Raw genomic sequence first — 25746 nt, forward strand, 5'->3', positions numbered from 1 at the left:
GAGTGCAATTTCAAAATGCATCAAAATCTTGCCAGTATTTTAATAGCATTGCCATTGAGCAATGATTCAAATTTAAGACGAATCAATGAGGTGTCGATTAACATTGTAGAGCAGCTAACTGACAAACTAAAAACAATTTTCTATACAGATTGATGAATCCAGTTACTGACAATAAAGCCCTTCTAATGGCATATGTTCATTATTTTGATGATGATTGTAAATTGCTAGAGAAGAGGTGTTTGTAAAATCTATAGAAACTGACTGTACTGGAGCATCCATTTTTGCTGCTGTAAAAACATGGTTTGATGACAAGTCCTATTAGAAATATTTTGTATCCTGTGCCACTGATGGTGCTACCTGCATGGTTGGAAGACACGAGTTTTATAGCCTACCTAAAGGAAGTATGTCCCGAAGTTCTTACAATACACTGCATTGTACACACACACATCATCTGGTTGCAAAAAATATTAGTCCAGTTCTTTATCAATCTCTCAGTATAGCTATTAAAACCATCAATAAAATAAAGTCACATTGCAAATATGATAGCCTTTTCAGAAAATTTTGTGTTGATAATGAAGAACAGTTAGTGAGGCTTCCTTTACATAGTGCCGCCTCCGTAGCCAGGTGGGAAGGAGCAGCAGTGCATAGCACACACTTCTTGATTAGACCGGGGTTCGAGCCCGTCACCACCAAATACGGAGGATGAGGAAAGGTCAGAGAATGACCACCGCATTTCCCGGAGCAATATGGCCTTAGTTGCTAATGCTCCTAAAAACCAACCAACAACTAACAAAATTCCTTTACATAGAGAATTCAGATGGTTTTCTAAAGGAAACTGTAACAAGATTTGTAAATCTTTTTGATACAATAATTAGTTTTTTAGAAAGCAAAGGAGATCAGCCAACTCAAAAACGACATACTATATGGCTTTGATTTTTCAAAAACTTAATGAAGTACAGTAATACCCCAAAGTTACGCGATAGGTGGGTCCGACGAAAATCGCTTAAGTTGAATTCGCGTAAGTCGGGGTACAACTTTGCATATAAATACATATAAATTTTGTTTAATTGGGACCAAGGACTAACAAAAACACTAGTTTAGAAGAAAAATATTAATAAAATTGCAGTTCTTTATACATATTAATACAAAATATGTATTAAAAAATAAATGACTTACGTAAAAAAGTTATTTCGATGTCAATAGCTTCATAAAATCTAACAAATTCGTCTGACAACACAGCGCCTTCTTTTTTTCACGCAGAATTTCTTCGTAGCAAGCTAATAATTTTTTTATTTCTTGCTTTGTAGCTATAACGCATTCTCCGTTGGAGTCTGTTTTCTAAAATTTTTAAGCCCTTTACAATTGAGCCCTTTTCGATTTTCAACATGTCAAGTTTGCAATTGTCATGTGCTTTTCGCCGTTGCTTCATTTAGGCCTGTAGCATGCGCAATATCACATGGTCTTTCATTTCGCTCAAAGCGTTTCACAATTTCATTTTTTTTTTTCTCTATCAACAGAGGCAGACTGGCCATAAGACTTACAGGGGAAATCCCGGTGTGATTTTGGCCATAAACGCTAGTATGAGGCCACTACAAATTTTCCCGGGTAAGAATTTTTGACTCAGTCCGCCTCTGTTTATCGATAATTGCTTTTCTTTTTCTCTCTGAATCTGCAGTGTCTTGACCAGTACGCTTCCTTTTCACACCTTTTAAGTATTTTACTCATTTTTAGGGAATAAAGCACAATTACAAAACGAGGAGGCACGCTTGATACGCATAAACAAAGCTGCGCGCATGTAGCAACTGAATAAACAACACCATAAAGGCAGAGATACACTATTAACACCTCACATTTCCAGGGGTTACTACCATAAAACAATAACAATCCAGCTGCGTTTCTGCTAGTGGAATCTGTTGTAAACTGGTAGTAAACTCGATCTAATTGCATACCGATAGCTGGAATTGTGTTGGTTTTTACGTTATTATGGTGAAATGTGTTTCCCCTTCACTGATATAAAAAACATAAATACATTTTCTGAATCTTCTCTTCATTCCTATCGTGTTGCGTTCGGTTGGGGTGATTCTGCGTTCGACTGCCATTTCTTGTAAACACAAAGGCGAATCGTGCATAAGCCAATTCGGTTCGTGTTATATTATAAGATATCGTTACCGTATTTATAAATAGTGTATGATCGAATTCATGTAGTGTAAACACGTGTTATACGAGGACTGACTGTATACGGCTCGACCGACGCGATCCATTTCTCTCGTGAAAACGATGTAATTTCCGACAAAAGTTGAGCACGGATAAATACGACAGTTGGAATACAAATTCTTGTATATGTGTGCAGCTCATGCACAATAAAGCTGAATTTTGTTCATCTTTCGCTCTCGTTCTCCGCCGTCGCACCGTATATCGATAACATATGAAAAACGACCTTGAAGATAGTGGGCGGCAGTGCTGCCAAACGAAAAAATCAAAACCGCGTAACTCCGAGTTCGCGTAAGTCGTGGTAGCGTAAGTCGGGGTATTACTGTATATCACTTCAACTTCAAGGGAAATTAATTAGTGATAGACTGCAAATACATATTAAAAGCCGTCACTGAAAAACTGGAAATATTTGAGAGCAATTTAATGAGAAAAGTTTCATGGTATGGTTAACTGAAATCAATGAATCTTTCACCGAGAATGAGCTTAAGAATTATTCAGATCATCTGCGTTCTTTAAAAAGTGAAATAAAAAATAGATTTTCAGATTTTTCTTTTAAAGTGAAGCCATGGATGTTAGATCCAACTGGATGCGATGCCAGGTTTGCTAGTGAATAAATTCAAGAAAAATGCATTAAATTAAAATGTAACAAAGAATGCAAATATAAATTCAAAAAAGGTGGAATGGCTGAGTTGGAGGGATAAAAAACAACTGAACTTCTTTATCCAACAATACAGTCTGAAATGGCCGAAATACTTCTTTGTTTTCCAACATCTTATATGGATGAAAGTGGTTTTAGTTCAGTAAATAAAATATTAACAAAGGAAAGAAACAACTGATATATGTTCAAGAAAAAGAAGAATTAAACTTACTAACATCATACCGAACATTGAACTTTTAGCTAAGAAGCATCAGGTTCAGGGATCCCATTGAATAAAAAGAGTATTTTCTTGTTTAAAATTTCATGGAGGCAATTAGGGAAAAAATATTCTCTAAAAAACCTTTAAGGGGGCGATAATTAAAAAAAGGTTGAGAAACACTGGTCTATACCCATACAGCAATTTCATTAAAAAAAATACACTGCAGTACAAAATAGATTACATGCATACCACTGATTTATTCACACAACCACAAGGTGTCAAGGTGTGTTTGTTTTAATTGCGGTCTCCAGGGTTTCCCCTATATACTGTATCATCTGAAAAGGCAAAAAGCCAAGGCCAGCAAGTGTGTGTAAGTATGTGTGGTGTTATGTTGAGTGCCGCCACCTGCCGACACCTTGTCCCGACTCCCAACCTTGGCCATGAGAAGCTGCGCCAGGGACAACTCCATTACCAGAGACACTTACTGGAGCTATCAGGCAACCCTGGGAGCTCCATGGTGTTTAGGGAAAGGAAGTGGAGATAAGAATGAGGATTGGAAGGAAAGGGAAGGAAAGTTGGATAGAAGATAAGGGGAAGAAGAAGAAAGACATCCCCTGAAATAGAAGAGAAAAGTTTACAATAGTTTATAGAAATAGTGTATAGTGAACTCTATTCTATTACATTTAAACTCTAATCTAAAGAAACTTAGACATATTTGAATAGAGCTGCAATGCTAGCAACCAAACAGTATCAATGCAAATTATACACAAGCCTAAAATTATACACGTCCAAAATTATATACAAGTCTACAACCTATAGACAGCAAGTAACATTAACTGCCATGTCTCCAAAAATATTCACAATAAATGTCAACAGCAAGAAAACAGTGCTTTCGACACTATCTGATAGAATGACATTTCCTGAAAGTTAATACCTCTGGTCATCTTGTACATAGTCATTAAAATTCAATACTATAATGTATATCATTAACAGAACTTGTTTTCCTGCAAAGACATAGCCATTAACCACTCATATACACAAGATTTAATTTTCAAGAACAGTTCTTATGAACAATTTACAATAAAAGACTTGGTGAAACACAGAACCAAGAAAACCTTAACTGTTTGGTGTGAAACCTCATTAAGGATTAACATTTACAATTCATTTTCGTCTCCTAAACACTATCAGAAAAATCACAAGAAATATAATAAATTCTCCCTTGTTTCCACCAACCGTGGAAAATCAGCAGGACTATATACATTTGTCAAAATCTGAAGCTGATTTCTAACATCTAAATAGTGGTTACATTCTAGGATTAAATGATCGACCATCTCAACAGCTCCACAAGGGCAGAGAGGCAATGCGGACAATCAAAATGCATTTAATTTGGAGTTTATACTCCCATGACCTGTAACCATAAATGTGACATTTAAACCAGGACAAAACCATTTTAACTCCTTAGTGTATTCAAAGACATTAGGAATAAAACTATGTAACCCTGCCCAAAAGAGCATCATTCCATTCCAATTGCCAGTTTCTCATAAACCCCAGATCTTAATCTAGCAGCATCCTCCTTTTCAGATAAATCCATGTTCAAAGTATAGTTACCAATATTAGCTGGAGGATCCCTTCTTTGGTGATATAATAGATACTGCAGTATTATTTCATAGCAAATAGGTATTCGACCATTCAGAACCTGCAGAGCAACAGTAGAAACAGTTCTACATGCTCTGGGGGGTGGCAAGAAGGAAAAAACGCTGCAATTGGATAAGATATTTTTTCATCATGCTATTAACCACCCTAAAGCCCCATTACCTGCCACATAGAATATGATAGGCAAAAATAGACTTTTATAGTATAGCTTTAATGTACTTGATGTTATACCCCAAACGTTTTTACTAAATTTAAATATTTTCCCTGTTAAAGTCCTAATCTTGTTCAAAATATACTTTACATGTTGAATGAAAGAGTTTATGAACGAACATTATTCCAAGATATTTGTATGTTCTTTCTAGTTTGATACTTTGATTATTAAGTTTAACAACTGGCAGTCTGTTTAGATTTAAGTTTCCCTTATGAAGAAGCTGTTTTGTTTTGGAAATGGAAATAACTAATTTGTGCAAATTGCATTATGTAGTAAACTACATTCACAAGATGAGGTGAAAATACCTCATGCTATAATATTCAATGGTCCATTGATAATTAAAAGATAGTAATATTTTCAGTATCACTTTTTATCTTTTTTACTGAGTTTTACAATCATTCTCTTCATATGTCCAAACCATCACAAACGTGGTGTAATCATCTTCTCCCTCGGACTTTCTATTCCCAAATTCATTCTTATGTCAGTATTTCTTATTTCATCTCTTCTAGTTTTGGCTAGCATAGTCCTTAGCACCTTCATTTGCTTGGACTCTGCTAGAATCCTTTTTTATTCATTTTACATGTCTCAGCAGCATAGGTCAATATAGGGAGTAAATATGCCCTATTTATCAGCTTTTTACACTTTTAGCATTAGTAGAGGCATTTGATGCAAGAAAGCAAGCTTATGCAGCATCAGCCAAAAAAAAAAAAAAAAAAAACTCACTTCCACTTCACCCCTCTGTTCATTCAAAATACCTGTCCAGCTGAGCCTTAAACCTATTTAGGCTATCAACCCCCACCACAAGGGATGGAAGTCTGTTCCACCAACCAACCACCCGCTGGCTAAAGGCAAATTTCCGCACGTCTATCCTACATCTGTCTTTCCTCAATTTGAATTTATGCCCTCTCAGGTGATTATTCTGAGCTAGAGGAAGAATCCCATCAGCATTGAGCATGCTAAAGCCATTCAAGGCTTTATACACCTCTATCAGATCACCCCGCTGGTGCCTAGTCTCCAGACACTGCAATTTGCAAAACTTAAGCCTTTCTTCGTAAGAGCACCCCTTTGTTCCATTCACTAATCTTGTTGCCCTTCTCTGTACTCGTTCCAGCAGCTCTACATCCTTCTTGAAATGAGGCCTCCAGACCTGTATACAGTATTCTAGGTGTTGCCTGACCGTTGCCTTATACAAGGGAATAATCACCTCCTTATCCCTGCTGGAAAAATTCCTGTATATCATTGACAATACTCCATGAGCTACTCTTGCAGCCCGTCTGCACTGCTCAGAGAACTTCATATCTGCCTGCACAACCACCCCCAAGTCCCTTTCATTCTCTACCACTGTCAGTGTAGTACCACAGAGTTGATACGTTGCTCTGGGGTTGCTGTTTCCCATGTGTAGTACTTTACATTTGTCAATGTTAAACTTCATTTGCCACCTCTCAGCCCATCTGCTCAACCTTTCCAGATCCTGTTGCAGCAGCATAGTGTCAGTAGTGTCATTGACAACCCTGCCTACCTTTGTATCGTCTGCAAACTTGGACATTAAACTCGATATACCATCATCAATATCATTTATAAATACAGAAAACAATAATGGACCCAACACTGAGCTGAGCCCTGAGGGACTCCACTAATAACATTAGTCCACGATGAGCAGTGTCCATTGATTACCACTCTCTGTCTTCTCCCCCTCAACCACCCCTTTATCCATAGCAGCAATTTGCCTCCAATGTCACACTGCTCCAATTTGTGTAGCAGTCTTCCATGTGCAACAGTATCAAAAGCCTTTCTAAGATCCAAGTATATAATATCAAAGTTATTCCCTGCATCCAGTTCTTTTGTGACTGCATCATAGTATCCAATCAAATTGGTCAGGCAAGACTTCTCCTTAACAAAACCATGCTGTGTCCGAGCTATAACTGAAGTCTTGTCTAAATGATCCTGCAGTGCTTCTTTAACCAGTGCCTCCATTAATTTTCCTGGAACAGAAGTTAAGCTCACAGGTCTATAATTACTTGTGTCAGCCTTTGATCCTCCTTTGTGAATTGGGGTCACATTTGCACATTTCCAGTCTATAGGTAGCTCCCCTGAGTCCAAGGAAGCTCTCATAATTATGGCTAAGGGTTTGCTTACTTCCTTTGCTGCCTCCTTTAATATAACTGGATAGATCCCATCCACCCCGGGTGCCTTTCTTGTGTTTATCTTCAACAATTTCTCCTCCACTTTACTCCCAGTTATTTCAAGATTCTGTAGCTTACTGCTAGAGTTGAATACACCTCTGGCATTCCCCTCACTGAATAACTCCTCATGTGTGAATGTCGATGCAAAATATTCATTTAGTTTGTTAGCTATCTGAGCAGGATCATCAACAGTTGACCCATCAATATCAAGTGGACCAATCTGATTCATCCCCTTCCTTCTAGAGTTTACATAAGTAAAGAACTCTTTGCTGTTTTTCTTTGCATCCCTTGCCAAGGATTTCTCGTATTCTGCCTTCGCCTGCCTAACCTCCTTTGTAACTTGGTTGCATATAAACTTGTATCTATCATAGGCTTCTGTGTCATGTGTTAATTTGTAAGTATCCCATGCATTTTTCTTCTCTGCCATATGCCTCATTAGTTCATCTGACATCCATTTTGGCCTAAAGCTTGAACAATATTTCTTAGTTGGTATGTAAAGCCTAGTAGCTTCCAAGATAAGTTCTTTGAATGCTTCCCATTTTGATAAGTTCTTTGAATGCTTCCCACTTCACTGGAACTTCCCTAGCCATTAACTGACTATTAATTACAGAAGAAACTCTGACTTGCTTCTATTCTCCTAGTTATTTCCATATCTAGGCTGCCATCCTTTGTTAATAAACTTCCTAGGTACTTAAAATTATACACCACTTCCAACATTTTTCCTTACCTAATTTCACATCTTTTACACTCACCATCACCTTCTCTTTTCTTTTCTGGCCACTTATCTTCAAACCTTTCAACATTTTTAACTCTTTTTAAAAAATGTGTTAGAAATTAAAAACTAGAAAATTAAATAACAATACTGTCAATGGTCAGCACACTCATATCAGTGCCCTTCTAGAATTCCCAAACATGCGTTTTTGTGTTTTCATCATGTTTGCTCAAAGATAGCATGCTCTACAACAAAAGTGGCAGTGGCAATTTCACTTCTTAAACTTTATTTAAAACTACAGTTTTTAGGCAAAATATGTTAGAAATTAAAAAAAGTATATTACTTGTGGTTACAAAGTGTAAAATTTTAATAAACTTTCCTTTTCTTTCCAAAAACAGTGAATGGTACACCATTTTCAGTGCCTCTGGTCATGTAACCTTTTTGATAGCTTGTCTGAGAGTATTATGTTATATGGAGAAACTAGAACAGCTAGTTTCTCCATATAACAAAATTTCTGAAGTGATTTAAGCACTTTGTTATAGAGGGGTTCTATTGTATTTCTGTTTGCTTTGCATTTGCTTTTGTCATAAAGTGATTAATCATCATTAACTACCCAAATAAACACTTATATTTTGGATATTAAGAAGTTCAACTGCTTATATATATATATATATATATTAATAGTAACATACCATATGCTTTAATTAAGTAGTAAAACATTCCTTCTCTGTTAGGCATATTTAACTTTTTTGTTAAAGCTAAAAATTGCTCCAATTCTTTCACCTAATAAAAAGAAATAAAATAAATCAACATGCATACATTTAAAAGCATATACCTAATACATGTATATACTTATTATTTTTTTTTACTTTACATGTGTTTATCTGTGCCCCACACACTCAAAAATTAAGTAATTATTTATTCCAAAAGTACGTCTTTTAATGTACAAGGATCACACATATGTAGCTAATAAAAAGCTACCTGTTGAGCAAGTGTAGAAGGAAAGATTAGCAATTGATTAAGGTAAAAAGAAAGGTGATTTTCCTTTCTGTATTAGTAAGTGAACTCCTTAAATGTTAAGTGTTAAAGTACACAGTTATACAGAGCTTAAAGACTTTCAAGAACTCCGAGGAAAAAGAAAGCTACTTATAATTGGCATGCTAAAAAAATCACTAGAGAATTTTCTTGTTTCACTTTCTGAATTCATATTATTTATGTTATGCAAGTGTTTTATCTTAACGTAATCCAGTGTAATCATTTCAGCATTGCATCATTTTTTGTAAAAATTAAGCAGTTTTCAAAAAAATCCAGAGCATTTAATCCCTTTTGTTGTTAGGACTCTACTGTGAAATTTGACATGCAATTCTGTGAAACACCCTGTAATACCACCAAATCATAAAAAGCTTGTAACCTGCCTCAGCTTGTCTACCCCTTCCCCAGTGACTTGAATTCAGACTAGTTTGTACAGGGGGATCCCTGATATCCGGGTCCCTGTTATGAGGATTTGAAAATTAAAGGAAGCCCTTGAGAAAACTGACCAAGCCCTTGATTATTTTTGTGAGAATAATCCTCTTCATGATCATTCAGCAAAAGTTAAGTGTGAAGTTAAAGATATAATGAAATGCTGACACAATTTTATTTGAAATCAAAAAAAAAAAAAAAAAAAAAAAAAAAAAACAACTCTAGATTCATTCTTTATTCGTAAAATTGAAAGAAAAATAGTGTAACTTCAATAAACTTTACTTAACCTTACATCGTTCAACATATTATAATAAAAAAATGTCTAATAAAATAATTGTCTCATTTTCAGTTCCTTCAATCCATTTTTTACTATGTAAAAGTACATAATATTTAGTACGAAAATTTGGTACCCGTTTTAAGTGGAATTTTCTGGAGACAATTATCCTTAGATAACAAGGACCCCCTGTACTCACTGTGGGTGTATCCCATTAATTTACAATCTCACATATTTTTCTCTCTACTGCTAGTCTCATCAGTTCATCTAATATCCATTTACGTCTAAACCTTGAACAATGTTTCTTATTTGGTATAAAATGCATAGTAGCTTCTATGATTCCATCCCAAAATGCTTCCCGTTTAGAATTTTCAGTTGTCCCTATGAAAACAGTTTCAAAATTTTCTAAGGTTATTGTAATGGCAAAGCAAAACCCCTTTGCCATTCTTTGATAGTAGTTATATCTTCAAGCACATTGCTAAACAAAATTAACAGAAATGTAGAAAATATGGTGCAACTTGTGCAGCTTGTGATGAAGCAGGACAAAATTTGGTATGGTGGACAGACAGGATGAGGAAGGATGATTTGTGATGATTTGGTTAAGAAAAGCATAAAATCTGAGGCAGTGTGTCCAGTTGATTCACAGATAGCCAGTACAATATTGAGTCGGTCTGTATAGCTGTCCATTATATGAGTATAAGGGACAACTATACAGACAAATAGATTGGGCCAGAAAATCAGAATGTGTTATAATGGGGGATTTTAACTTTCCAGATATTGACTGGAACTTGTGGGTTGGTCACCCACAAAATTTGGTCACCCTTTACATCAATGAGAAATTATGGGAGTGAAGTCGAAGAAAATGTAATTAATGATGTTGAAATCTTACATGTTTATTTAATAAAAAAACTTTCAAGCCTACAGACCAGTAAGGCTCCTGGGGTTGATGGCATATACCCTATAATCTTAAGGGAGGCAGCAAGTGAGTGCATTGAACCATTCAGGTTAATTATGTGAGCATCACTGGACACTGGAGTGATTCCGTTGGATTGGAAAAGTGGCAATGTATCTCCAATACATAAGGGTGGTTCTAAGAGTGAAGTGGGAAATTACCAGCCAGTTAGTCTAACTTCAGTAGTAGGGAAAATCATGGAGACAATTGATCAAAGTTGGAATTCAGGACCATTTAGATAGAAATGGAATTCTGAAGGATACTCAGCATGGTTTTGTAAAGGGAAAATCATGTTTAACTAATCTGGTTAGCTATTTTGACAGGGTCACTCAAGAGCTGGACTTGGGAATAATTTCGACATTGTTTATTTAGATTTCAGCAAAGCATTTGACTCAGTCACACACGAGCGGTTACTTTATAAGCTGGAACAGGTTGGAATCACAGGGAAAAATCCTTAGATGGATAGCTGGATGGCTTCAAGGCAGGAGGCAGAGGGTTGTGATAGATGGTTATTCCCCAGATTGGGTTGATGTAAGAAGTGGGGTTCCCCAAGTAGGACTACTGTTGTTTTTGATTTTCATAAATGACATCGATGAAGGGATAGAGGGCATGATGTCTAAATTTGCAGATGATGCAAAGATTAGAAAAGTAGTTAATGATCACCGCCAAGCAGAGATTCTTCAGAATGACCTAGATAGACTTCAGGGATGGTCTGAAAAATGGCAGCCATACTTTAATCCAGAAGAGTGTAAGCTATTGCACCTGGGGAACAGTAATCCAAAATAACTTATACACTTGGTGGAGTTGAACTAAAGCCAGTAGTGGAGGAAAGGGACTTGGGTGTTATGATACAGTCAGACTTTAAGTTCTCTAAGCACTGTAGACAGGTTGCAAGGAAGGCCAATGGTGTCCTATCGATGATGTTTCAAACAATTGATAAGTGTTTCAAACAACTTATATAAACTCTAAAAGGAAGGAGATGAATCTGATTGGTCCACTTGACATCGATGGTTCGACTGTTGATGATCCTGCTCAGATAGCAAACAAACTGAATGAGTATTTTGCATCTACATTCACACGTGAGGAATTATTAAGGTTTGAAAATGGGAGAAGGTTATCAAATTGTAGCAGGATATTTAATGATTTTGTAATAACTGAGAGCAAAGTGGAAGAGAAATTGTTGAAGTTAAACGTAAGAAAAGCACCTGGGGTGGATGGTATCTATCCAGTTATATTAAAGGAGGCAGCAAAGCAACTAAGCAAACCGTTAGCCATAATTATGAGAGCATCCTTGGACGCAGGGGAGGTTTCCACGGACTGGAGATGTGCAAACGTATCCCCAATTCACAATGGGGGATTGAAAGGTGACACGGGTAATTACAGACCAGTTAGTTTAACTTCTGTTCCGGGTAAAATAATGGAGTCGCTGGTTAAAGATGCATTGCAGGATCATCTAGACAAGACTGCAGCAATAATTCAGACACAGCATGGGTTTGTTAAGGGAAAGTCTTGTCTGACAAATCTGATAGGATGTTATGATGTGGTTACAAAGGAACTGGTTGCAAAAAATAATTTTGATATCATATATTTGGATTTCAGGAAAGCTTTTGACACTGTTGCGCATGGAAGACTATTGTACAAATTGCAGCAGAATGGTATTAAGGGTGATTTGCTACAATGGATAAAAGGATGGTTAAGTGGGAGAAGACAGAGGGCGGTAATCAATGGGTGCTGCTCTTCTTGGACTAATGTTATTAGTGGTGTCCCACAGGGATCAGTGTTGGGCTTGTGTCACACAGTGTCTTCCTGGCACTGTGGAAGTAGTTTTAGGAGACAGGAACCATTACAAGAAGAGCTGGCCAAGGTCACCTGAGGGCTACGTCAACTAGAACAGACTGCTATCTGGCTCTAACAGCAAGACAGAACCCCAAAATGTGCTGTCATCAACTGTCTCTTGAGGTTGCTACAGCCACAGATGAAAACATTTCCAACCAGACTGTGTTAAGAAAGCTCAATTCAAGTGTACCTGACACAAGAAGGCCAGTGGTTTGTATCTCAGTAACTCCAAAAACCACAGAGCTCATTGAAAGTGGTGCCATGAACATTAGACTTGGAGCCATGACAAATGGGGTAAAGTGTTTTCGGGTCAAATGGCACCAGGGGTTTCCCCCATCTCCGTGTAGTATACATTGTCGTGTGATACAGTTACACCGTAGAGGCCAGAGATTTAAAAGTGTATGGATATTGTGATGTGTAATGTTTTGTACCATTGTTCATCTGGCCTTTTAGCCATTGGGCCCCCTAATGGGACCCACCATTGCCCACACTTGGTCCCGTGGAGGTAGACCAGGTACCCAGTATAGTTATATTTACTCTGGCAGGTCCTATCACCTAATTTCCTGAGATTTCAGTGGCTAGGACCTTAAAAAAATAATAATAATTTACTATAATTTATGCTGAAAGGGGGTAGGCTGAATGGTAATAAGGTTGTTGCATGGTCAACTTAAGTTTTTGAGTGTGGGTTTGGAAAATTTTGGTTTCATTAGATGCGGTTGCAAAGTTAGTTAGAGGGTGGGGAGACTGAAGATGGGGGGGTCAATAGAGAAGGCAACCCCAGATGGTCGGTGAGGCATGCCCATGCCCCAACAGAGGGAAGAAAATGGGGTGGCTAAGAGGGGAGGACACAATAGAATTCCCCCCCCCCCACCCAGGAAGTAGGAAGAAAGTACCATGCAAGAGTGCACTGGTACTTCCTGGTATGGGGAGGCCAATGGCCTTGGCAGCAAGCTGCAGCAACAGTCATGTCCGGTGTGTTTGTCTCAGAGGTCACAGCCACTCGTGTTAGGTTCAGAAGGTGTATAGAGTCAAGTCTGATTTGGTGATTAGTGGTGTCTTCCACTGCAGAGGGATCATGAGACAGGTGAGTAGTGGACTGCGTCGATTCTGTCTGGTCCTGGTACTGTTGCAGAAGGTCCTCAGTGTGGTTAGCTCAGTCTTTCCGTTTGAATGTTTCTGTCCAATTAGGTCGAGTTTTTTCATTCAGTTACTGGCATTAGTTGTGATGAATAGCAAGAAGTGTCCTCCACCCAGAAAACATCTCTTTCGCAAACTTCGTGAAGGCCAGGAACTGCTCCCTCAAGTCTATAAGGTGATGCTCCAGTCCTACTGGTAGATATGTGAGTTCCGTCATAAGTCGACAGTGTCCTCATAATAGTCACAGCTGTACATAATGTGGGACCATGTTTCTGTCTCTCCACACGTATAGAGGGGATCTTCTGTTATTCGAAAATAGGTTAACTTGGCGTTGAAGGCACCATAGCCCATCAGGAGAAACGCTGTAAATAGACCTGGGTGGAACCAAGAGGGAGCTCTAGGATACATGCGTCTAACTTTCTTAAACTAACACAAAGTTGGAACATTTCCATCCATAGAATATAACAAGTAGCAGCTTATATAGTTAACCAACAGGTCTTCATCCTCTTGAACTAATAAATGTTGGAATGTTTCCATCCATAACATATATAACAGGTAGCAGCTTACCTTCGACCACCATGGGCTCCTCAACCAACCTGTGACTGTTCTCTGATGAATGTTGTTTTAGCCTACAAACAGATTGTAGATGTTATTTCATCTGGAGACAACAAGTAATTCATTACCATTCCTCCTACATTAGAGAAGGGGACACTTGCGGTGGAAGTGGTGTTCTCATGTGAGGGTGGAATAATGATTGATGGCCGAGAACCCCTTCATGTTTTTGATAGTAGTACTATAACTATGCTGAGGTACTGAGAACAGATACTTGAACCCTGTGTGCGACTTTTTAGGGGTGCAATTGGCCCAGATTTTATTTTAATGCGCAACAATGTCACTGCACATAGAGCTCAAGTGGTGGAGGAATCTCTTAAAACTGAAGATATCCAATGACTTGCATGGCCAGCACGATAACCAGACTAAAATTTGTCTTTGTAGAGAGAGTGGAGGATCGTGAGCTTCAGCGTACAGGCTTTGCACAGGAGATGCACAGTAAGCTCCAAGGGAAATGCGTAGGCCACTCTAATGAATAGGGTTTAAAAACCTCAAGTTGCCGGATCTAGCAGAGTTGTAAACTGGCGATCCAAAGTCTAACCCTGGTCTTACAATTGCATGATATAAATGAAGGAGTGTATGATGGTCAGCACCCCATGATGTAGCTGATAATACTCTCAAAATGTTTAATTTCTTGAAACAGGTGGTTCTAAGTTGTTTGATATGGTCAAGAAAGGTCAATTTTTGTAGGCAAAACAGGTATGTCATGGTTGCCCAGCTTTAGAATTGGGTCAGGATGGAGATTAAGTCTTCTACAGAAATGCTGTGAGTTTTTTCAGGTGATATGCAGAAACAGTTATCTACAACCCAAAGTTGTAATCCTATTAAGAGCACCTCGAAGTTGTCTCTCAATGATTCTCATGTTTAGGGAGTGACAAGATATACTAAAGTCATCTCCATATAAAGTAGTAAATACAGTGGCTGGAATGACCTTAGTTACCGAGTTTATTTTTATAATAAATAGTGTGGCACTTAAAACTGAGCCCTGTGGAACACCTTCTTGGATGAAGTTACAAAGAGGGTGGATTGAATGCAGACCTGGAAAGACTGCTGCTTCAGAAAGTTCTGTATAAACTTTAGCATATTGCCTCTGAAGCCAAATGAATATAGATCGTGGAGAATTCTGTGTCGCCAAGTTGTGCCAAAAGCTTTCTCGATGTCTAAATAAACTGTAGTGAAATGTTCGTTCCTTACAAAAGCATTGCGAATCCGGTTTTCCATTTGTCAAGAAGTCTAAATTGATCTACCTGTATGAAATCCACACTGCGATGAACTGATAAGGTTGTATTTGCCATTTTTTCCATTATTTTTCCCATACAGCTGGCAAGGGCAATGGGCCAATAGTGATGTGGATTCATTGAGTCCTTGGCAGGTATCAGGGAAAGTATTTTCTGTAAAAATCCAGTTATATAGCAGGAGTAAGATATGAAGCAACTCTTCACTCAGCTCTTTTAACATGGAATAGTGAATTCCATCAGGTCCAGCAGCACTAGGTCTTGAGCTGCTAAGAGCAAGCCGTAGCTCAATTATGGTGAAGGGACAGTTGTATGGTTGGTGGTGGCAGTCAGTGTTAAAATTTAAGGTCTGCTTTTCAGGATGGAACTTAATTTCTGGAAGTCTGGTGTGTATGAGAATACGGCAGTGATTTGACAAAAAGATTCTCCAAGAGTGTTAGCTATAACTTGAGGCAGTGAAACGTCATTCCCATTTACATTCAGTATCGATAGATGTGAAGCAGGATATCTGTTATGCATTTTATTAATATTTTTCCAGATGGTTTGTGTTTTGGTGGACCTCATAATTGTTGAAGCAAAGTGTTTCCACAACTCTCTTTTGCTTGCTCGCTGAATGCACCTATCATTGGCTCTGGCTTTTTTAAACTGCACTAGATTAGCAGCAGTAGGATTTTTGCAAAATTTATCCCAGGCTTTATTTTTCTCTCATTCGGCTTGGTTGCATTCGTTGTTCCACCACAGTTTTGGTCTTATTTTATGACTTATGGACACTCTTGGAATTGTTGCTTCGGTGGCCTGCAATATTTGGTTTGTTATATAAGTAACAGCAGTGTTAATTGATACATTTGAAACAACTGTTTTTTCTAGGATTGCTAGCTGCCTGTATTTTATCCAATCAGCTTTAGTAAAATTCCGTTCGACTGTCTGATTATGGCAATGTGGTAAATTTGCTTCTATATAACAGACTATTGGGTAGTGGTCACTACCCAGTAGACTATCATGAACATAAAAGTCAAACAGCAGAAGGGCTGATGAGCAAATGGAGAGGTCAACTGCTGAGTTTGACCCAAAAGGCAGGTGAAAATAAGTGAGCAATCCAGTATTCAATAGTGTCGGATTTAGCTTATCTAGAAATTTTTCTAATATTTTTCCTCTTTTATCATGTATCCTATCACCCCATAATGGATTATGTGCATTAAAATCTCCCATGATGCAAAAGGAAAGAGGGAGCTGGGATACAACAGTTTCAAGATCACTGTAAGAGATGTCTTGGTTAGGGGGGAGATATAAGGAAACAATGGTAAGAGCAAAACGAAAGGATATTCGAGCAGCTACTGCTTCTAAATTTGTTTATAGCATTAATGGTCAGGAAGTGATACTGGACCTGACTACAAGTGCAACCACTCCATGAGCTGACTTGCTTATATGAGAAACTATCTTTTCTGTAGATAACATATTTAAGTGAGGTAGTAACAAAAGCAGTAAAGTTAGTTTCCTGAAGGTAAAAGGCAACTGGGTTATACTGGAGAAGAAGATCCCAAATGTCATCAAGGTTGCTGCAATATCCTCTACAATTCCATTGAAGGAAACTGGCCATTATTTGGGTGTAGCGCAATCCTCAGCTTCTGTCCAAGGGACTGTTGGCTAATGGCGAGCAGATTTTCTTTTCAGGAATTACGGTCTTCCTGTCTCCATCTCTTCCTCTGGGAAGAGGTCGAGAACTGGTTCTTCATGGTTAGTGTTTTCTTCCGTTTCTGTTGAGTCAGTTTTAGTGGAATCGTCACTTTGAGTACTTTGGGTTATTATTAGTAGCTAAGGGCACAGCTTCCAAAATTGACCAAGCCCAGTCTGACATTGATTTATTTGGGGGAAATGTTACCTCTGTTTGAGTACCAGCCGTTGATGCTCTTTGCAAAGTACAGGTTAATGCAGTTGGCTTTTGAATAATTTGAGCAAAAGTGGGTCGGATGTTAAATTGAGCTGTACCGGTTTTTTTGGCTTCTTGGTATGTGATGTTTTGTTCGGCTTTGATCCGCTGAACTGCTTTTTTTTTTTTTCCTTTTTCCATAGGGGACAATCTCTGGAGTAGGAAGTATGTGGGCCATTACAATCTGAGCACTTGTGCTGCTCTGCTTTACAGTCCGAGTGAATGTGCTCACATGAACCACAGTTAGCACAAGTGGCTAAACCTCTGCACACATTTTGGGAATGCCTAAATTTTTGGCATTTAAAACAGCAGGTTGGATTAGGGACGTACAGTTTTATTTGGCAATTGAGATACCCTGCTTTGATGAATGTTGGAGATTTCGGGCTCTAAAACATTAGTATTATGTTCCGAGTTGGAACTAGAGCATTGTCTCTTGTAGTATATATGTGCTTTCCATGCACAATTCCTTGGTCTTGTAATTCATTTTCCAAATCTTCTGAGAGATTTATGAGGTCCCACTCAGCTATCACACCCCTGGAGGTGTTTAGAGTAGCACAAGGGGAAACAGTGATGGATAATCCTCCAAAGGATGTTAGTTTTTGGAGCCATTGTGTTTTCCGTTTGTCTGAGACCTCAACGAGCAGGCCACTAGATCTAAGATGTTAGGTTGCTTTTGGTAATCCTATTAGATTTTCTAGGTGTTTCTGCATTTTAAAGGGCGAGAGACTACCTAGAAACTGTTCTTGAGTAGAGTGCAATACAAAATGCATTGGAGCTCCTCTCTTAATGGTGTTAGCTTTTTGTCTTTTTACACTGCGTGAGTTAGAATCTTCTATCTCATTGAGTAGCCAGGATCCTTAGGCCCTGTAGGGGAGATCATTTTATTCCTTTTAGCTCTGGAAAGATAACTTTTCTTTCCAGGTTACCAGCCCTGCTATGGGGAGGCAGGAGCAGTGCCACTATGGTAACCAAGCAGCTGCATTAGTTTGATTAGTACTATTAAAGAAAAAGAAAGGTGACTTTTCTTTCTAGAACTCTGCCTACTTCTTGTAGTGCAAAAAGTTATGCAATACAACTAAATAATGTAAAAACTATTTAAAACCAAAATAAAACTATTCGCTTTGTACACACACAGTATAGAGCTCACTTGGAATCGCTTGGCACCCATGACCGTGTGTGTGTGTGTGTGTGTGTGTGTGTGTGTGTGTGTGTGTGTGGTTGCACAGAATAATGGAATGGCATTTGACAACTTGGCTTGCCTTCACAGGGTAGCGATGGGCATAACAGAAAAGTCATAATCGATTACTTCTGTTAATGCTCATATCATTTGAATGATTCATTCAATTATATCATTTGATTATTGAAATCTCTTAATTACTGAAAATCTTTATTACTAATAATAAAAATTTATTTTTATTTTGTTAGATTTGATTTTAAAATGGATTTTCTCTTAACGATAAACACTTACCATATTTAATCTAAAGTAATTCTCACAGATTGAAATGACTTTTTGATCAGTGGGCCTAAACTGGACACTCTAAAAATTAAAAACATTTATCAGTTTCAATATATAAACTCAAATGAAATTAAATATTACTCAGAGTTACTATCAAAATTTTGTTGTTGCTCTGTAGCGTAACAACAGTATCAAGCCATTAACTCTGCACTACAATAATCTACTCCCATACTGCTTCTCTGAACATTATTTTTAGTGAATAGTTTCTTTAACAGAAAGTTTTTTTAAACTTGTGCCTACTAAGATTAGTTAAATTTTATTTTAATATTTAGATTCAATTTCATCCTTTTTAGAGAGAAAGCAATTACAATTAAAGAAAATATATAATATTAATCTGTAAACTCCTAGTCGTTATATGTAAGATGAATGATTAGAATATTAAGATTGCCACCTTAAATACACGGGTGAAAGCAAGATCTATACAAATAACCTCCATAGGTCCTGTACAATGCCACTTTGGGATTGTACAGGAGGGATGCATATTTTAAAGTAAGTGAAAAAAATGCAGAATATTTATTAGCAATTATCTGGAAAGAATGTCTTTCACTGTACAAATGAACAAATTTTATTTTAATTCTATAAATTAAAATGTATGTGAAAATCTAGCACACTTTCACAGCTTCTGAACTCCCCTCTGTGCACATGATACTTTTTCAATCCTTCAGTAAAACATGATTTATTTTGTTTTACTCTGAAATGGTGATAAAAAAGCATTCTAAACACAGGTTATTGTTGTTATTTGGTTTTAAGGAGCATTAGCAACTAAGGCCATATTGCTCCAGTGATATGCGGTGGTCATTCCCTGACCTTTCCGCATCCTCCGTATTTGGTGATCACGGGCTTGAACCCCGGTCTAAGCAAGAAGCGTGTGCTACGCACTGCTGCTCCTGCCCACCTGGCTACAGAGGCGGCCTCTAAACACAGGTGTGAAATCTAATATGCTCATTTATATTAAGCTCCATTGAAATTAAAAAAAAAAAAAAAAAATTTCACATACATTTATGAAAGTACAACAAACCTTGCTGGATTCATGAAATAAAATACAAAAAGAAAAAAACAAAATTAGAATACAACTTAAACAGTATCAAGAAGAATTTTGTCTGCTAGCACTTTATCTGGGTCCCAGAATGACAAGATTATTCACCTAAGAAAATTAAGGGGTGTACTGTTTCAACAAGCTCTGCACGAACACCTTCAATATATTCTTATGTTGAAAGGTTGAATGGCAATGGCCCTCTACTATAAAAACAAGGGCCACACTAAATAATTGCTAAATTCAGAATGAAGAATCAAAAAAAGAAACCTTAGAAGAACAATAAATACACATTGGGCAGATACTCTCTTGATGGAAAAAATAAATTTGTTGGAACAAATTTATCTCAACAGAAAGAGTATTTAGACAAAAATATAATAAAGGACTATAACCTGAATATTATGTTTAACTAAAAAATGGGAATCAAATAATTTCCAGAGCAGGTGGAATAAGAGAACTAAATTCAAGTTAAGTGATAGGCATATAATGCAAGGAAGCCACAGGCTTTTGCTATACCAGCCAAAATAAATAAATAAATAATAATAATCAAAGATAATTAAAATATAAAAAAAGATATACAAAAAGTAGTAAGGAAATAGATTAACTATGTGCTTTTCTCCTCACATAGGTAACTTGGTACAGCAATCAACAACTTTTGGCTAAAAGAAAACTTCTTACAATCCAGTCTAAACCTTTTCTACCATAATCTTCAATGAATGAAGGTGAAAATTTTCACCTTCATTCATTTTGCTATCCCCTCTCAGAGCCTTAGAGATCTCAATCAGGTCCCTCTCTAAGGTGCCTGGTTGCCAAACACTGTAGCTGACATAACTGAAGCTTTTCCTTCATATGACCACTTTTTTGCAGATCTCACCATACAGGTTATTAGTATTAGCCATATACTGCAAGGAAGTCACGGGTTTTTTCTGCACTAGCAAAAAAACCAGACAAGAAAATACAACTTAGCCTCAACTACTTGCAAAGACAACTTGTTCCAGTAATCAACAACTCACTGGCTTAAAGAAAACTGCCTACAATCTAGTCTAAACCATTTGAATTTATGGTCCCTAGGTTCTGGAATTTTTTAAAGCAATAAAAATTCCACCTTCATTCATTTTACTAACTCCTCACAAAAGCCTTACCAACTTCAATCGGGTTCCTTCTTCAGTGCCTGGCTGCCAAGATCTGTAAGCCCAAGTCTTTCCTCATATGGTCACTGATTTTGCTGATCTCACCAAGTGAATTTCCCTTCTTTTAGTCCTTTCAAGAAGCCCAATGTCTTTTTTCAGATGAGATCTCCATACTTGGACACAGTATTCCAAATGTGGTCTTACAATTGCCTTGTACAGTGGGATTATGTTCAATCATAGAAAATCCTTGGGGGGGAATCCACACTTCTCATGTTACACCAATCTGAATATTCATTAATCACAACTCTCTGCCTCCTGCCCTGCAGCCCCATGTTAAGTTGGAAGAGGATGACATAGCAAATTCAAAAATATGTCTTCTGGAACAGCCATTATACAAAAACATGAATTCCTTGATGAGAAAAAATACCAGAAGTAATGTTTTTACCTTGTTGTCAGCATTAATTTCACATAATGCTAACCTTCCAAAGCAGCTGAGATATCATACTTGATGGTCCACTGATAATTAAACTGTAAAAATTAAAAAGCTTTTAAATTTCTTCATGTAATTAAATTAATTATAAATGATATGTAAACTATTTCCAGCAAGCTAAAGCAACACAAATTGAAGAAACACAAAATCTGATAAGTTACTAAACTGAAAACTTTTTCCCAAGTTAAAAAAGGTAACTTATGGCAACATGTATAAGAACAAAGCCCCATACGATGAACAATATTAAAAAAATTTTAACTGATTGATTAAAACAGGGAAAAAGTTTGCTGTACTGATGTCAAATAAGAAACTAATTATGAAATGCACTTTTTTTTTTTTTAGGAGCATTAGCAACTAAGGCCATATTGCTCCGGGAATATGCGGTGGTCATTTCCTGACCTTTCCGCGTCCTCCGTATTTGGTGGTGACGGGCTCGAACCCTGGTCTAATCAAGAAGCGTGTGCTACGCACTGCTGCTCTTTCCCACCTGGCTACGGAGGCACCCATGAAATGCACTACAGGTAACTTTAATTTTCCATGCTACCCAAATGAAAACCAGATATGATTGCTTAACCCATTATTCTTTGACCTTCACCTAATAAAATTTGTTCCATAAATCAGTATCTTATGAAATCAATGTATATAGCAGTTAGTAGTTTAGTGACATATTGAGTCCAACTTAATGTACCTGTGTTAATAATTTTCAATTCTTGCAAGATACAGACCACAATGATCATAAAATGAAGAATCTCTAAGTTCAATCTTAAGGCTATTAGAATGACTTGTAAAACACTGGTCATCAAGTCAGATTTCTTAGTAACCATGGGAACCACAGCAAGCTTGTTTGTCAAGCCCCGATTATGCCCCTGGTCAACAACTGAACTACTGACCGCTGTGGTTTGCTAACTGTCACTGTAAATGCTAATCCATTCAGTTTAGCATGTACAATGTCAATTTTATGATAATCATAAATCAATAAAACTATGTAAAACCATAGCTGAGAGATACTTCCAATCACAAATGGGAGGAGCCTTCAATGGGCTATTTTCACTCCATTGTTGAGTTAGTTGGTCTCAGAGGAGGTAGCACTATAATAACTTGTTACAGTAGTCTCTAATTAGAGGCCTACTTAAGATATTGACCAGGCATAAAACTTCTGAAAGTTTATCCATACTTTATCAATAGTAAATTACTCTAAGTTCAGTGACTTTATTGACAAAGCTTATACATAATTAACAAACACAGAGATAAGCTGGTTACAGCCATACGATCTCCATTAGCTTCACATTATAAATCACATAATGAAATCACACAGTCTGATGATTTTAAACGTTCATATTCTTAAATTTAATATCTTAAAATTCCAGTCATTAAAAAAAAAAAATAAACAAACAATGGAAAATTTTGGAAATGATTCAAACAACACACCTCCAGTGCTTTGTGGGCTTGACGAATATGACCACATTCCAGCAAACAGCAAGCGAGATCTGTGATTGTGTTGGTCTCTCCATGTACCTTTGTGCTCAAATCCATTACTAAAACAAGATTTAATGAAACACATCATATTTCTTAAACTGAAAAATATTTTTCAAGAAAACCAAACTTAGATGACACTCACTTTAGCAATGGCACCATAATTTCATAAAATATAATATGAACAATAGCTTAATTCTAAAAAAGAATCATGTTTGAACAGCTTGATTTTTTTTTTCCCAGAAATTTTAATTAAAAAAGGAAGTAAGAAAGAAAATAAACCTTGATTTCCCTGAGTTATAAAACTTTATAAACAAATTTGTAATGTGAAAAGTAAACTGCACATGTATGTATAGAAGTATAAGTAATGTTACTGGCTTCAAAAGTATAGTAATCCATCAGAAGGCACTGAGGGATACAATTTCTCCCCAGAGACATAAGGCTTTTCGGCACTTTTTGAACAATTTACAGAAAAACCTTTAATTTGAAGTATCTGTACAAAATAAAAATATAAAAATATTAAAAATATTATAAACAAAATAAATAGTCCATTAGTATTAAAGAATAATTTTTAGTTGGTACTCTTAACAATGGCAATAAATCTTATTTAATATTAAGGATCTTTTAGTTTCATTTTTGTTGCCATTACTAATAATACAGCTCTCTGTTTATAAGTTGTATATTAAAAAAAGCACTATGTTGTTTATTAAGAATAGTCGTAAATACCTGCTAAAGGGAGTATCTATCCATGTTTTGGGTTATTATTTTCTATGAAATTTGCCTGTAATCCATGCAAAGAGACTTTTTTTATATAGTACTTTTGCTTATTCTGCAAACTCTGTAATTTGGCACAGACTACTCTTGCAAATATAAGCTATATAAGGTGGTCGTGCAGCATATGTATGACATAGTTAAATTTAACATCACTTTAGAACTGCTGGAAAAATATACATTAGATCACATTTGTGAAATTTTACTTTGGTTGTGTGGAATTAAAACTTTTTTTTTTCCCCCCCTTGCATGCATGTAAATAAATTGCAATTCATAGACAAGATTAACTGCGGAAGTTGCTTGAAAAGAAAACAAAAATACACACAACTATATAGAAAAACAAAGCATAACAAACAAAAAAAAAAATATAGAATGTTCCAATTCAAAGAATTTATATTCAAATGAGAGGTACTGAAAATTAAGAGAGAGCTCCTTAAGCAGCATCCATGTTTAACCTCTTCTGTAAATAGTGACTTAATTTATGCATATAGAAATTAATTTAGTTCCACATGGCCCAGGTAAAATTCCACAAACATAATCAAATGTACATTTTCCTAGCAGTACCCACACTGGAAATTTTCTTTTTTCCTTTAATTGTTATTTGTTTATGTAAATCAAAATATTCAGTGCTTCATGCAAGTACCCTATGACCATAACTGAAATTTGCAAGAACAGTCTGTGCAATGTTATTAAGTTCACTGAATAAGTGAAAATGCTAAAATAGAGGAACAATACCTTTGTTGCATGGGTTACAAATATAAATTATACATAATAAACACAATCCTTGTTTTAATGTACAGCTTGGATACATCAAGTTGCATGACCAGTATGGCAGCAAAAACAAAACTCATGAATCTTTGTTACTGTGCATGAAAATTTGAGAATATTTCATATAATGCTATAGTTAATTTTTTTCATATCCTCCCACTGCAGAAGATTTTCTTCTCTGACCCATTCAGTCATTCATCGTTATTCTCTCTCTCTCATGATGAGCACATACAGGGTAGGGCAGAGTAATCTGACAAATTTCAAATCATATCATCACAGCAACAATGAAAGGTGGAATAGTGGGCCTGTCTTTGTTGCTGTGATGATACAATGACAGGTGGAATAGTGGGCCTAGGTCAGAAGGTAAGTTGTCTCATGCCATTTCATTAGCGATGGAGAAGAAGTGGACTGCAAAACATCATGCATTATCGAAACGTATTTTGAGAATGGTGATGCTGTTATTATCACAATGCAGCGGTTATTTTGCACACACTTCAAAATTCCTCATCGAGCCTCAGTTCCTAGAAGAAAGGTCTAAGATAGTTTTTAAATTCTATACAGTGGGATCAACCGACGATGTTCTAAATGGGAAGCCTTCAGGGACTTAACCTTGGAGGTTACTAGGGTTTACATATCAACTAAGAAATACTGTTCAAGGTTTAGGCCTAAATGGATGTCAGATGAATTAATGCGGTTCATGACAGAGAAGAAAAATACACGGGATGCATATAAATTATCAGGCGACACAGAAGGCTATGGAAGATATAAGCCAGTTCGTAATCAAGTCACAAAGGAGGTTAGGCAAGCGAAGGAAGATTACAAGAAATCTTTGGCAAAGGATGCAAAGAGTTCTTTACTTGTGTAAACTCTACAAGGAAAGGGATGAATCAGATTGGTCCACTTAACAAAAATGGTTCGACTATTGACGATCCTGCTCAGGTAGCTGATAAACTGAATGATGTTTTGGAATCTACATTCACACATGAGTTATTGAAGGAGGGGAATGCCAGAAGCGTATCAAACTCTAACAGGGGAGCTAAGTGATTTTGTAATAACTGAGAGAAAAGTGGAGGAGTTGTTGAAATTAAACATAAGGAAAGTACCTGGAGTGGACGAATCTATCCAGTTATATTAAAGGAGGCAGCAAAGCAAGTAAGCAAACCCTTAGCCATAATTATGAGAGTTTCCTTGGACTAAGGGAGGTCACCATGGACCGGATGTGTGCAAATGTATCCCTAATTCACAAAGGGGGTTCAAAGTGGCACAAGTGACTACAGACCTGTTAGTTTAACTTGTGTTCAATA

The 25746-nt window shown here is 36.9% G+C and overlaps 1 protein-coding gene across 3 annotated transcripts in view; it reads right to left on the bottom strand.

The window, feature by feature from the left end:
* LOC150085010 (leucine-rich PPR motif-containing protein, mitochondrial-like) overlaps positions 1-25746 on the bottom strand; it is a 380604-nt gene that overhangs the window by 100258 nt on the left and 254600 nt on the right. For all 3 annotated transcript variants that reach the window (XM_090376735.1, XM_090376734.1, XM_090376736.1), the window contains exons 26-28: positions 22859-22965; positions 18730-18798; positions 8520-8610 (exon numbers count right to left, since the gene is read on the bottom strand). In XM_090376735.1, coding sequence (XP_090232861.1) covers positions 8520-8610; positions 18730-18798; positions 22859-22965 — 267 coding nt within the window. The remainder of the gene's footprint in view (positions 1-8519; positions 8611-18729; positions 18799-22858; positions 22966-25746) is intronic.

This window comes from Mastigoproctus giganteus, chromosome 6 (genome assembly GCF_048544385.1).
Source record: "Mastigoproctus giganteus isolate SK-2022 chromosome 6, ASM4854438v1, whole genome shotgun sequence".
Lineage (NCBI taxonomy): Eukaryota > Metazoa > Arthropoda > Arachnida > Uropygi > Thelyphonidae > Mastigoproctus > Mastigoproctus giganteus.